The 15,229-nt window shown below is 43.0% G+C and overlaps 1 protein-coding gene across 1 annotated transcript; it reads left to right on the forward strand.

Moving 5' to 3' along the window:
- The first annotated feature begins 10,881 nt into the window (after positions 1-10,881).
- Positions 10,882-13,500, forward strand: hapln1a (hyaluronan and proteoglycan link protein 1a). The gene is made up of 3 exons (XM_084550783.1): positions 10,882-11,215; positions 12,175-12,477; positions 12,630-13,500. Exons 1-3 carry the CDS (start codon positions 11,020-11,022, stop codon positions 12,917-12,919), a joined length of 789 nt encoding a protein of 262 aa, XP_084406909.1. The 5' UTR covers positions 10,882-11,019; the 3' UTR covers positions 12,920-13,500.
- Positions 13,501-15,229: the final 1,729 nt, after the last annotated feature.

A 15,229-nucleotide genomic window follows, 5' to 3' on the forward strand; every position in this document is an offset into this window, starting at 1 on the left:
ACTCACTTAATGGGTTTTATGTTTAATCAGTTGTAAATGGAGGAACTGGAGCGATTCCCGGTCTTTGTTGAACGCCGGCCTAGAAACAAAGCACGCAGTTTGTGCTGAAGATGTTTAGTTTGATTGTTTCTGCAGTTTTTCACCTGGGGGAAATCTTTGCTTAGCGGTTTACGTACCTTCAGCCTCCGACGACATATGGTATCTATAACTTTACCATACAACCAGCTGGGGCAAGATCTACATCACTCCACTTGAGGTCTTACTTGCATGTCCAGCTGTGCTGTGTAAGATCTACAGGTTAACTGACAATTTTCACGTCATTATACCGTATGTCGAGTGTGTGTGGTTCTCTCAAGCCGGAGTACTTGTGACGTTTTAGAATAATACATAGCCACCGGCTTGTGTCTCATTTTTTTGGGCTGCTCGTTTTTGCATTGAATTTGGACAGCATCTGTTTCCAATCTGCAAATAGATGGCAAAAGCTCTTTATTGTCTCGATTGGAAACAGACAGGTCCACAAAACTCCATGGTGTCCTAGCTTGTTCTCTTTCACAGAGAAATGTGATAATACTGCTCGGTTTCAAGGCAAATTTTACATAAACACCCTGACAGAGATGTGATGGGAACTGGTTTTTCTTTTATTCAATATGTTATGCGGACAAGGTACCCCGCCCTGTGTCCTTGGCTGAAGCTCTGGTTGGGACCCTGAAGTCTGTGTGGATAGTATGACTTTTTATGGCTCCTTAAATCAATCAACTATGGAAAGCACATGTGGCTGCAGTGCTGGCTTCTTGGTTATTCATTAAATTACAAAGGGTGCAACAATTCACCACAAACCCTATTCCCAAAATCTCAATATCTCAATTGTCATTCGATGCTGATATTTTTTCTCCCAGTTCGGTTCCCATTTCTTCAACCACATTCTGGCGTCCCACCTCGCTGTGGCTGAACAAGGCATTTTCAAATCTTGCCAGTCTCTTTTATTTCAACTCTAACTGTAAATCCTCTTGAATCCAATAAACCGGGTGATAATGACTGTTCAGCAATAAAAGAATATTATGTTTTTGTCTTTGTAGCATACAATATTCCCCTTATTGACTGTGCAGGAGAAATGCAGTACTTTAAGATATTTCAGCAGGTCTAAACTATATTTCATGGAGACTGTACAGATGAGTCATGATGAACAAACTAGCCTGCAGGTGCTTGTTAACAGACAAGAAAGTAAACATCTAGATGACGACACGTCACAGGTCAGACTCCTAGTGCTAAAAGTTTTTGCACGTTTACCAGAAGACTGAATGCTAATTAGCTTCCCATAAATTATGTCTCCTTAACGTAGGCATTACTCAAGGCAACTGTAAATTCCCGTAGTGCGGCAGTGTGGTTTGTCAGTGCATCCCAGAGAACGTAAAGAGTGATGTGTGGGCTTCGACAACATACAGTAATAACATCTAGGTTTCCATGGCTCCCTTTTGTGTATCTTAACACAGCTCCATCAGAGGGGAGTTTACAGCTTTCCATTCAGAATATTTAAAGGGCCATTGTCCCATTATCTTAAAGGACCATTAAGGTCCTTACAATACATCTCACCGAAGGTTGCTGCTAACATTTTATTAGAAACTTAGTGTAATGGGGCCTTTCTGACATTCCCATTGCTCACCGTGCTCCATTAGGATGAAAATCTACACAAACAGAACTTGCGTGAGATAACTAGTCCTTCATAAAGAACAACAGCAATTTTCTGTTGGCTCATTTAAAAATAGATTTTGTTTCAGTTTGGCGCTTATCAGTGTTTGAGACTATGGCCTATATAAGATAAAAGAGTGGCCTATATAAACAGATTATTAATTAAAATAGTTTTGACTTGTGTTCTGTCAGTTCATTAAATAATTAGAGGAACACACAGATATGTTTGAATGCTGAGGAGTGGCGGCTGCATGAAGTGCATGATTAAACATTCACTGCATTAACTGTCCCACTTTGATTTTCTTTACCTCATGTCTTACTCACTGTGTTATGGCTGCCCGGACTCCGTTACCTCACTTTCAAGCATAGGTCAAATGAATTCATTTGTTTCCAATTAGTCCTCACTGTGCATTCAGACCATGAGCCGGCATGACTCACATATATGCTCTTCTGAGTCACGTCTTACAAGGTAACATGTGTGCGTCAAGAACCCGCGTGACAGACTTCTAGCTCTCCCGCACACTTTCACTTAAGTTTTTACAACAGATGACGCTTTAAAGAAAAGTTAAGACTAACTCTTTCCATTGCAAGCCTTCTGCACGTTTACCAGTCTAAGAAACACGACTGTAAGAAATGTAAGTGATAAATATCTGTGGCTCCTTACGTCAGTGGTGTAACTTATGAAAACCATCACATGTGTTTTGCATGTTGATCCGCACTGACACCATGGCTTTTATCATCCCTGTCAAAAACCCTAATTGGTGATGCTGACTGTAAAATCTGCCAATATTCATGGACCCAATGGTGTACAAGCTCCCTTGACTGCATGATTTAATAACGTTAGCTGTCATAAGTGGAATGATTGCTCAAGTTGTGTTACCGTGGCGACTCTCCCACAGCCTTTTGCAGCTGTGGCTAAGATGGAGTCACACACCCACGTGCCCCCTGGTAAGACCTTGGCAGGCAAGTGCATGAACAAGGCCAACCATCAGCTGGAGACAGGAAAAAACATAGGGTTACATAGGGATGCAGAAACAAATGCCTGTTTTAGAAAAACTGAACAATTAAAGATGATTGTTCAAATTCATTACTATAGCTTTTTAATGTAATGTATAATTGATTTATTGGGATAAAACATCCATTTACGGAACATCCATTTATTGCGCTTTATGTGAGGTAAGAACAATCATACAATGTATGCAATATGTTGTGTTGAAACATGGCAGGTGTGAGTAACTCTAACCCAAATTTGGCACTGATCACAGTTTTGTCACTTGAAAGCTGCATGTCCATCATTCACAAACCCCTTGCATCACTGGGGCGGCATGGTGGCAAGACGTTTCTGGGTTCGAATCCAGGCCGACTGGGGCCTTTCTTTGTGGAGTTTGCATGTTCTCCCTGTGTCTGCGATAGACTGGTGACCGGTCCAGGGTGTACCCCGCCTCTGACAGCCGGGATAGGCTCCAGCCCCCTTTGACCCTTCACAGGACAAGCGGTTGCATCAGAAAATTATTTAAATTTGTTATAAATCATGACCTAGTTTCCTTTGGCCTTTGTGGTCAAGCAAATATTTGACAAAAAAGCTATCGACATGTTCTTTGCATGCTTGGAGGAACCAAATAGAACTCATCTCGGTTGTAAGGATGCACGTTGCTACAACCTTAAGGCACATGAACCCTACCAAATCACAAAAAAATATAATATAATGTTAAGGCACCTCAGTTGTAAGTCGGAGTTACATTTCAGCGGTCTTTGATATCTTTATAGTCCCTTGGCTGTTGCTTGATTTCTGCATCATGGTTTCTGTTTCTGCCAAAGCTGTGCCGGATGATACTTCCGAGCACCAAAAAAGACTTAAACTATACCTCTGCTTCTGCCATCTTATAGCCACACTTCAACCATTGCACAGGTTGCACACCAGAGAAGCCATTTGAAGGCCACCACATATGGAACTATCTCTGATCAGGATCTGTTGACAGCGAATATCCATTACCGAACCAGAAAATGACGCATGCTCTTTTTGTTCCTCCCTGATCTGATATGGAGGGGATGGGACTGCGACACACCAGCTGTGTGGCGTCAAAGCTTGTCTACTCACGTAAGCTCAACACGTTTGCTTTCTCATCCCACCCAGACCCTTTTTAAAGTCCCAGTCTTTCACTTCATTGTTTCATTACCAGGAGTGAGCATTATTCCCTTGTCATCTTCAGAAATGATTCCAAGTCTAATCATCTGGTAAAGATGATGAGGAACACGTGTTTGGCGGTGGCTAATGTGAACATGTCTAACGTGGGAGAATTTAAGCTTGTTCAGCTCTGACCTTTTCCTGTCCAGCATGATGGAGAGGTTCTAAATACAATGCTCTTCAGGGTCCTGAAGGGTTTACATGTCACCCTGCCCTCCAGTGCATTCAATGACCAGCACCCAAAGGGCGGCAATTTCTTAACAACAATTCTACCACCTGGTTCTGAAGGCTGCAAGCTCAGGCTGCGGGGAGCCAGCTGTGAATGTGCTCATGGCCCTGTGACTTGGCTCTGACACAGCAGCGTCCAGGCGGGACTCCAAATCCCCTCACTAATTCCCAAAGTGTACATGTACATCTGTATAAAGACCTAGACCTCTGTGTTGATGAAATACCTACATTTTGCAGCACTGAATGTCAAATACGTTTTCCTCTGGTCTTGTCAGGTTCATAGTCGGAGTTCAATGGCCAGGTTTCCTTCTGGACAAGTGATCAGAAATGAAGTCAAGGACATGTGTCTGTAAAAGATCTTTCACTTGGCACCAGAAAATGAGCACAACATGGAGAAGAAAGCCGTCGGTGCCTCCAAAACATTTTTAAAAAATTAAAAAATAGGCTAGCTCTGTGTTTCTGTCTGCCCGTCCGTGCCTCTATCAAAATTATGTAACGTTTCATCACTTACATTTAATCAAAAGAGAACAGAGGAGTTTTATGCAGATCAGAAGTCCCGCAATGACTGCAAGCCATGGAGCGTCTCCAAACCTGGATCCACATTGTAGTCCTCAGCTGAACTTCCCAACCCCTTCAAATTCAATTATGTTGAGCTCTCAAACATCTACAGTTTCATAGCGTGTCTTAGATGACTGCTGAAAGATCGGCAACCCACATAAAGCCGAGTAACACTTCTTGCTGATTTTGGTTTCTTTTACATCACCACCATGCACACACACTGCCGCTGCTGCTGGAACTCATTCCTCCTAATGCTTTTTGAGAAGCCGGACTGAATTGGAATATTGTAACACAAACATCAGTTCTTCCAGACACCTGTTTGCCAGACTATCGTGTCCTCACAAATGGTCAGTGGCTGGGAGGGAAGGAAGTACTCACTTATGCAGCTATTTAGCCATCAACAGTTAAACAGATACAGACAGGATTTGAAATCCTAAGACAACGCCGCACATGTTACAATTATGCAATAGGCTGGGTAATTGAATCTAAACTTGGATTTATAGATTATTGGAATATACAGCAGAGGCCCACCCTGCACTCTGTTGCCATTACCTCTGGGTTTAAAGGGCTGATGAATGGGACAGAGGAGAGAAAGAAAGAGACAGAAAAGAAAACTGTTTGGATTTTCCCAGCTGTAATAACTCCAGTGATGGAGTGGTCCAGCAGCAAAGCAACTGCAGCGTGGTCCCCCATTCCCAGCCTTGTCATCTTTCAAAGACCATCAGAACACCTCAGAAAACATTCAGGGGAGACCACACAGACCACTTCGCTCCTGGCTGGTCGCAAGTCCACATCCTACCTCCCCAGAGCCACTCTGCCTGTTCTGAGCTACAGCTGTCTCTGCTCTACAGTTTACAGTAACTTTGGTGAGGGGTGGGTTTCAGCTGGCGGGGTCTTTTACCTTTTCAGCAGCAGATGTTTGTAACAAAAGAAGAATAAATGCTATAGGGCAAATAAAAAAGCGAGCGAGCAGGCAGACTTTTTTGTATGCATCATTTTTATGACCCTTTTGCAGCTAATGGGCTTGCATCAAATGTACATGTAAGCTTCCAATTTATAGTATATGCGTGTGTTTTCATCTCTGTGTGTACGAGTTATGCGTGACAATGTTATATTTAACCTACACACAGTTAACTTGTGTTTAACTGAAGCCAAATAAAGAAACTGAAAAACAAGAATAATATAAATGGGACGAAATTATAACGAGTCAAGGTTAATGGGGTGAGAACCTGCATAGATTGCAAGTTATATTTTGAGATCATGTTCCACTAACTCCCTCTTTAGGGTAAATTGATATGAGTAAAGTTGTACAAATGTTACTGTATTGCATTTCGCACAGGAATCATCACAGTTCTGCTTCCATTTAATACACACATTACTCTGGTTGATCATCAAGGGAGAAAGGGGAGTTTTTCATAACGAAGTGGCAAAAGGGGAGCCGGTGTGGAGCTATGCATGGTGATGGGCTGAGGAGAGGAGGAGTGGTCTCAACCATGCAAGGCTACAATAAAAGGCACTTGTATGGACCTCCGAGGAGCCCAAACTTTCCAGTAGCACCACAGGCGGCTGCTGCACAAAGACAAAAGAGGGAAAGAGGGACAGCTATAGATGAATAAAAATTAAGAGTGCAAGCTAACATTATTATTATTTTTCTTAATTTACAGTTTAGGCAACATTTTTTTATTCCTAAAATTTTATATTAAGTTTGAAGGGCCCTTTGTGTCAAACAACCAGAAAAAAAAAAAGAAAAGAAAAGAGAGAAAATGCTGAGTCTGCTGTGCATCACAATAATCCCCCTGACCCTGGTTGGCAGTGTGTTCAGCCAAGTGACGACCCCTCCAGTGCTACAAGGTAAGATTCAAATTATGTCATTTTGAAATTCAATATGTGGGTAATTGTGTGATTCTGTACGTGTGTGACCATGCATGCAGAAGAGCAGGAGGATGAGCTGCATGGGGGAATTGAGTGTAGCGTTGCCACAGCACAGGCTTGTGTAACAACAGGGTCATTGTAGCAGTAGGTAACAGAGTCGTCTCTGGGGTAACACACACACTGACACAGTGTGACTCACCATTGACTCATTGACTTGCTGCATACAGCCCTCCACAGCATGGACTGGCTGGTGAATAAATTACCGTGTCAGTCACAGGGGCTTACCGCCCTCTCTCCTGAATGATGACCGCGCTGCTGATACCACCGGCTGCACTCTTAAAATGGGTCACTGGTACCTCAGTGGGTAAAACTTGCCAAGAAGAGATTGTCCCTTTTTGTATGTAAATTCTTTTTAAAAACCGCCAAGAATTTGCCACAGGGAAATTTTTTGACTGGGACGGAAAATGAAAACCTCAAAAGACATCTTATCAGAGAGCACCTGCCCTGCACTCCATCACAAGGCTGTTCTAATTTCAAATTCACACCTGCCAGCGGGGTGACACTGGGAGATGGCTGCTGCAACTCCCAGCTATGAATTGCGAGAACAGACCTACTGCTGCAGTGAATTAAAAAAAAAAGGGGGGGCTACCTTGAAGCACTCATGTTATATGGATTGAGTGATATTTAATGTGCCTTCAGCAGCCCTGTAAGCTGACTCAGTAGAATGTCAAATTAGGGATGTCTCAGCTTCCTCCCTTACGAGAGCAGAGGAAATGGCTTGTCTGTGGAGAGAGCAGTTTCACTCCGGGAGCAGATTATTCTTTTTTATCCAAACTTTAAAAATTCTGCAGTGATGTCACATGTGTGTGTGTGCATGTGTGCGTCTAAACAGTACATTAATGTGCTGTGTATAAATGACCTCACTGACTGTATTACGTTCAAGCGTTTGCCCTGCTCAGGCCAGCTGTCATTGTTCCATACAGTATATTTTATTAGCCACTGGAGCCGTGTATTCTGTCTGCTCATGGGGCGTTGCCTGTCCTTATACGTACTGACTCACTCTGGCACAGGGAGCTTTTGGAAACCAGCCAGCGTAACAGGCAGCCTGACAAGAGCGAAGTTAAGATTAATGACCCACAGCCAAATGTATAGAGCCCCATGCTGAACAGCTGCCAAATGACTCCGTCTTTTCCTGTGAGGTAATAGTCTGTTAAGTCTAATGCTTGCTGTGGTTGTTGGTTACTGAGGCCTGGCCTAGTTGCTAGGGCTGGGTGGGGAAAGGGGCTTGGCTGGAAATGGGCTGAGGCTGGGGGCTGAGTGGGGAAATGTGTTTAGGCTAGGAGATGAGACGCTGATGGAGCCACGTTTGCTGCCTCTGCACGGGCTATTGTGCATGTGGGCTAATCGTCGTACCCACGTGAGTGTGCACGCACGCACGCACCCATTTTGTGTTTGTGCTGGTTCTGCATGACAGAACACAGGAAAGTGTTTATTAGCATGTAGGAGTTGGCCTGTTGCGTTTGTCCCAGCTGTGCTTGTTAATTCTTTCTCCATATTGACACAAGCAGGCCAGCAGCAGAAGAGAGGAAAGCTGTGAGGTGTTGTAAAGCATCTCCTGCTGTGCCGCTCTGACAGAGGGTGTGGCACGTTGTATACACACTGGTATAAACATGCACTATGCAGATTTCCATCCTTTCTCAGGCAAGGGATTTGACCCTGTTGTTTTTTTTGTTGTTTTTTTTCAGTGGACATTATGCTTAAGAGTTTAAAAGCACCATTAGACTTGTAGTTTCAGAGTATATAGAGCAATGAGTAGACCTGGATCACCGTAAAGTTGTCGTTAATTTACAGTTCGGTGTTGCAAAGGAGCAGATGGTTCCAATCACTTGCTAATGCCACCTTTTACAAAGTGAGAGGGAATTGTGCTTGCTCATAAAATGCCAGCAGGTCTTGGCTGCAGCTGCTGAGCTTTTTTATTGTTACATGCATGTGATTGTTGAGGTTTTGTGCTGTGTTTTAATTCCGCAAAACGTTCAGATAGAATCTATATGAAACGCGACAATTTGTCGCACCACCTTCGACCTCAGAGACTCGCATGTGGTTAGAGGAGTGTCAAAGAAAAGAAGGGCTTCCTTCTATTCCCGAAAGGCTAAGTACACACAACGGGTTGTTGCTTTATGAGTGTAGCGTGCCCCGCATGGTTGGGGCCACATTCTCCTGTGGGGCAAATGTTTGCTGGCAGGAGCAGGAAAGAGTTTGGAATTACTTTCAGCGTGTCTGTCTGCTGCTACTGTCTCTCAGACATTATTATCTTCAAAGCTGCTCTAGAATTTAAATGCCTCAGAGGACAAGTTTTTTAATATGCTTTCATTTAGTGTTCTATAAAGTATTATGTTGGTATGTAAACAGTAAGCTGACTCCCATCTCACATTTCAGGATTAGTACAAACCACATCCAGTGTCTGGTTCTCATCTCCAGACGGGACAGTGTGTCCATAAGACAGTACAATGAACCCCTTTATTCTCCGATTTAAGAGCGAGAATTGGACATTTGGAAATGTTTATGCATTAATTCTTGACGGCATCGCATCCGGTGAGCTGCCATCACCGACTCCTTTACCTGTGCCAGAGATTTTGATGAGCAGATTAGTCATCCTGGATCCCTCAGCTTTCCCTCACACTTCATGCAACCACTACCCATGCAGAGAATTTATGAGAAGCCGTGAGTCATTTCTCACTGACTAAACAGCCGGCCCGCTTTCAAACTCTTCGCTGCTTTCAACGGCATTAGTTATTAGCTGCGACAGGAGGGTGTTTTCCCCGCTCATAAAATACCTGGCATGTTGCTGACCACTCAAGTGGTGCATGAGGCTACTGGGTGCGGTGGTTTGGTAATAGATGTAGTAACAGCCATGGAGTATCAAGTGGTGTAAGGTAGGACTGAAGGGTAGATTGAGTCTGTCAGCAGAGCTCCTGCTAATTAAATCCTTATGCTGGAGTGCTCAATACTAATGATCTGAGCACCAGTGAACGAAGTCCAGACACGTGTCTACTGTGTGTGGTTAGATTGGAGGACTGGGACAGTTTAGGCATGGGTTTGATTAGAAGTCAGTTCAGTCTCCTCTCTTTCCCTCTCCCTGTGTGTGTATGTGAGTGGGGGAAGTGTATGGGTTGATCAGAGCAGAAGGCAACAGGCCAGTAGCTCCTTTTATTTCATGTATTATCCATGTGGGAAACGTTTTCCCCGTCGAGGAGCCAGTGACACAGTATTCCAGTCCTTGCTCTGGTGTGGCGTCTCAGCATAAATGGTATCCTCCGTCAGGCTTATGTAGACGCAGGTCATCCATACTGAGTAAACGGGAAGAAAATAAATCAAACTCACAGCAGGTCAGGGTGGATACCAGACACTGAAGGGACAATGTTTAATCACTGGACCTGGATTCAGGTTCTGCTCAACGTTTTCTAATCTACTAGTAGTTACGTCTCAAGCCACCGTAGCTTGAAAAGCCAGTCACATCATCTTGTTTCCATTTACAATGTACGCTGTTTAAGGTTTAACCTCTGCTGTGTTTGTGTGTGGGGTGCGGTGACTGGTGTGCAGTGGGGTCAGAGGTCCTGTACATCTCATTGTTATTATTGCCCGGCACAGACCACCCCTTGCTGGCCAGGGTCTTCTTAAGTAAGCAAATCTTGTGAGGTCTAAACTTGGAGGTCAGGGAGATGATGGGCCCCACGGTGGGACACAGATGACTTGCCATTTTGACTTAAAGAGTGGCCTGGCTCGGACAAGCCGGTTAGAAAGTGAGTGCACAGAGGATATAAGTGTACGGAACATATATGACGACAGCTATGTTCTGTGTTTGGTTGACGTTATTATCTATTGTTCATTTGGTGCCTGGCGTATTTAACACATGTCAGATGGAAGGGGTGAAAGATGAGTACTTTATTTTGAGGGTTAATGCCGAGGAAGAAAAGGCGTATAAGTGCCAGTGACAACGGCAGGAAATAGAACGATTGACTCCAGACCTGTAGGACTGGCTGGTGCCCAATACTAGATTTAATCAGCTAAACAGGATATCTCCGGATTCTTTGATCGTTTTGTGTGACAAAAATGTTTTTGACCTTAACTGCGTATGTATATGGATATGCATATTACAATAATACATGCAGTATGCACACGCCAAAACATGCAGTAAAACCATTACATACAAAGACATTATTTCGGTACTTTTTCATTCAAAGCTCGTACATTTAATCTTTATATAATGTTCTCCAATTCCAGGTATCATAAACCTAATTCATTGCCAAGAGACAGTACGTTTATATCATGTTTTCCTTTTTCTTCCAGTCAAGATTATTGCCGACATAGGTAGCAACGTCTCCTTGCCCTGCAGATTGCATTCCACAGACTCATTTGGTGACGTGGGTTACCGTATCACATGGACCAAGGTGGCAGATGATGAAGCACACAATGAGGATGTGCTGTTTTCAATGGGGGCCCACGACAGGACCTATGGGAACTTCGAGGATCGTGCCTTTTTGCTCAACCCCGATACTGAAGATGGCACCTTAATAATCACCAATGTCTCCATGGATGACATGGGAAGATACCGCTGCGAGATCGTCAACGGGATGGAAGAAACCCTGCAAGAGTTCCTCTTGGAGGTTGTAGGTGGTCTCGCTGATGGTAAGTCCTGTTTTGTCCGTCTTGAACTTTAATTTTAAGGATTGAAGTCTTGAAGTATAAGCAAGCGTCTTGTCATTTCTGGCAAAAAGGCTTGTTTTAATTTATCCCAACTGCTGCCTTGATTCGGTCATGGTTTCATTTGAATCTCCTCAACTTCAGTAAACAGAAACATATTTTCCATGTGCTCTCTTCCCTGTACTCAAACATCTGACTTACATCTGATTTTATATTCACTATGATAATTTTCTGTGGCAAAGAAGGACCAACCTCTCATCATGCAGACAAGGTTATTTACGTGCTTATACATATGTTCAGCAGATGTCTGAAGTCTGACATAGTGATACATTATATTATTGCAGAGTGTCAGAACACTTTAGGACCAAAAGCCAGCGTTCACTCACCTTCTCTTGCTAATTTTCATATAGAATTTTTTGACAAAACCAGTAAACAGTATGCGATTTTACGAGTAAACAGACAAAATGTCTCTGTCTTCACTGAACACACCCATTAAAAATTTACACTGCTGTTGGATCAGCAGCTGTGGATCAGACCTGCACGACTTTCAGGAAGAATTTTGGACCATTCATTCTAACAGAGCACAGAGATCCTATGTTGGAGTTATCTTAACTTGCAGCCTTCTTCTAGGGAGAGTAGCCCCAGTACTAAATCATGTCATGGACAACTGTGGCCTGATCAATTTCTAAACTTCATTATTTTTTAACCCTTCCAGGATTATGCAGCTATTAACTATTTTTGAGTTGTCAAGTCTTCGGAGAGACCTTCTAGAAACTCCTGGATACTAGTTGCTATAACTTTTATTGATATCTTAACCCATTAGTTTATATACTTTTCGAACAGACACTGTGACATATCTATGGACTAATACTAATAATTATCTTTATTCAGGCTAATAGGTTGACATATTATCACAGCATTTTCATCTTTTCTGCCTCAATCAGGTGTTGTATTCCCATACTCTCCTCGCCTGGGGCGCTACAACCTCAACTTCAGTGACGCGGAGCAGGCCTGTGCAGACCAGAATGCAGTTGTTGCCACCTATGATCAGCTGTTGGAGGCCTGGAAGAGTGGTCTGGACTGGTGCAATGCTGGCTGGCTGAGTGATGGCACAGTGCAGTATCCCATCACCCAACCCAGAGCGCCTTGCGGTGGCTCCAACAGCACTCCTGGCATCAGAAACTATGGACGCAGAGACAAGCAGAAGAGCCGCTATGATGTATTCTGCTACGCATCTGCACTCAAGGGTGAGTTTTTAAAGGCTTTTTACTCAAGTTGTTCTTGTGGTGGCCTAAAACCTGGAAACACAAAGACTTAATGTCCTTGAAACCACTTGAACGCTGTCAAGAAGAACACACGTTCATCTCCTGACCAGCTGTTGTGCGCTTTCTGCTTTCAGGACGTTTCTACTGGCTGGTCCAGCCAGAGAGGCTGACCTATGACGAGGCTGTGCAGGCATGCTTAGATGATGGTGCAGAGATTGCCAAGGTGGGCCACATGTACGCCGCGTGGAAGCTTGAGGGCTACGATCGTTGCGATGCTGGCTGGTTGGCCGATGGAAGCATCCGCTACCCCATCTCAAGGCCCCGGAAGAACTGCAGCCCCACTGAAGCTGCGGTGCGCTTAGTTGGATTCCCCAAGAAGACGCTAAAATCCTACGGCGTGTACTGCTTCAAAGCCGAGCAGTGAGGGGGTAGACGGGCGTAGGGAAGCCATAACCACCAAAGAGCAGCAACAACCACAACCAGTAAAGTCAACAATAAAGCAGATAAGCTTTGGATTAAACTAGCATGAACTCAATATCTTTCTGAAGCTGTGATAACCCTTAAATGAAAACTGTACATCTTATATGCAATGAGTGACAAAATGTTGTGTAGCTATTAAGTCTATCAAGTCTATCAAGCTGTGCTTTCATTGATTTTACACAGACCTGTTGTTAGAAGGGATTTAGCGTGACAAAAACAAGAACTTAATAGTCAATCTCGTCTATGTTTGGTTTGTCTTCCGCAAAATGATTAGATGTGTGAATCTCAAGATTTGGAGCAATTACGCTCATGTCCAGATGATGTATGCTAAAACACCACGAAAGAACTTAAATCGATTACAAAGTCATGTACATAACTCTGCCATCACTGCTTGAGCTATGGATTTGCTGTACACATCTTATACTGCAGTAAGCTACCACTTAATGTAATTCTGAAACTGCAGAAAGATCAAATTTATTGCTAAGAAAATGAATAAAGGTGTCTCGGTCTGTGACTTTTCCGCATCAAAAGTTCCTATTAAATCATCTCCACATTACAATCAGAATTTAGTTTTAGCATTATAACCTTATTTGTTATTCTAACAAAATGTTTACCTTGTAATGACACAAACTTTTGCCGAGTTACAGCTTCTGCCTTGTACTTGCAGACATTTTTGTGAAATGCGTTTCTTTGGACAAACGATAGCTTCTTTACTTGCAGGATTTCAGCTAAACACAGATATTACCCCTTTGTCCTGAAGCAAAACACACCATTGATTGTAACAGCAATTGCAATCCCCGAAGACAGGCAATTATCACATGTAAGGACAGAAATCCACTGCAGAGACAATTTGATTTATTTTTTTTTTGTTTTGTTTTTACGGTGGTTGTGAGCTGTAAAGTTCCACTGTCAGTCTATTCTTTTAAAGGTCTGATTACTTCTGATAATCAGTGGCGTTGCATTGATAGTCGTGCTGTAGTGACTGTAGCACAGTTTATAGCTGCCAGTTGCAAAAAATAATTAGAAAATTAGTGTTTTTACTACATTATTTCTTGTTACTTTCTCTAACCATGGGCACTGACATGATGGTACTTGCTGCAGATTACATGTGGTAATATGATGATGCATTGTTTGTAAAAGCAAAGCTAAAAAGAAATAAAAATGTATTTGTACACACCTGTGCATGAGAGATGAAAGTATTTTCTATCCTATCACCACGCACCTCTTTCAACAAACCAGTTTGAAATAAAGTTTTTTTAATCAAAATTTTGAGTTTCTTTTTCAACAGATTTTTTTTTTTTATTACCACAAGAACGAATCATCATTGATCATCATTAAGTAGAGAGTTACGGCCGTCAGATCAGGGCCCGTGCATGTGACATACGCCTACGTCACTGAGAAGACTTGAGATTAGACTTTAATCACCTCACATTTAGCCTTTAGTTTTCTTTTCTTTTTTTTTCTTTTTTTTGCCATTTTTATATTTCGTGCCAGTCCACAAAGGGACAAGGACGGCGGTGAGAATCCACGGGAATGGGGTCAGAATTAGGTGGGTAATGTGAATGTTTGTGATGGTGAAAGGTTTGTGTTTGCCACTCTTTATTTTCTGTGGACACAACAGGTGAAAGCAACTGTGTCCTGTATTCAGCATAGAAATTAATGTTAATAGTCATTTAAATGTTATTCTCAAAATCCTTAACAACTACAATATTAGATGCTTGCAGAAAATACACAAAATGCTCACCCTTGGTATAAAGTGAGCCTCATTTTGTGTCTGGGATTGCTCCAGACATTTAAACTGCTTCGTAGCTGCTGTTGTGCACAATCCCCGGCTCAATGTGGACTGATTTTGCAGGAGTAATGATGACCATTTATTTTGTTTACTGCTGTAGTTTCAGCCAGTCAACTGTTGCGCAGACTTTCAGCAAGCCTGATAATGTTACGCGCCCAACGCTTGTCACTCAGGTATCCAGATAAACTGCATGGTAGGAGTGGAGCAGGGTAATGAGTGAGCGACAGACTCGAAGTCTGGGGCGTGTTAAGTCTACAAGAGTCGGGGTGCATTTCCTTCTTAAACACACACACACACACACACACACACACACACACACACAGAATGCATGTTTGTTCTCCGGCCCGAGAGGGCCAGCGTTTGCCACTGATCAGCCACAAGACATCTGCTTTTCATCAGGCAAGATTGCAGGTTTTACTCTCGCTGGGCATCCGAGAGCGGCCTTTAATCACAAGTCAAGTC

The sequence above is a fragment of the Chelon labrosus genome (assembly GCF_963514085.1).
Source record: "Chelon labrosus genome assembly, chromosome: 9".
NCBI lineage: Eukaryota > Metazoa > Chordata > Actinopteri > Mugiliformes > Mugilidae > Chelon > Chelon labrosus.

Excerpts from the sequence above, each read along its gene's own strand:
- hapln1a (XM_084550783.1), top strand. The coding sequence starts at position 11,020 with ATGGGGGCCCACGACAGGACCTATGGGAACTTCGAGGATCGTGCCTTT. Across the intron at positions 11,216-12,174 it reads TGTAGGTGGTCTCGCTGATG|GTGTTGTATTCCCATACTCT; the intron begins GTAAGTCCTGTT and ends TGCCTCAATCAG. Across the intron at positions 12,478-12,629 it reads CTACGCATCTGCACTCAAGG|GACGTTTCTACTGGCTGGTC; the intron begins GTGAGTTTTTAA and ends TTCTGCTTTCAG.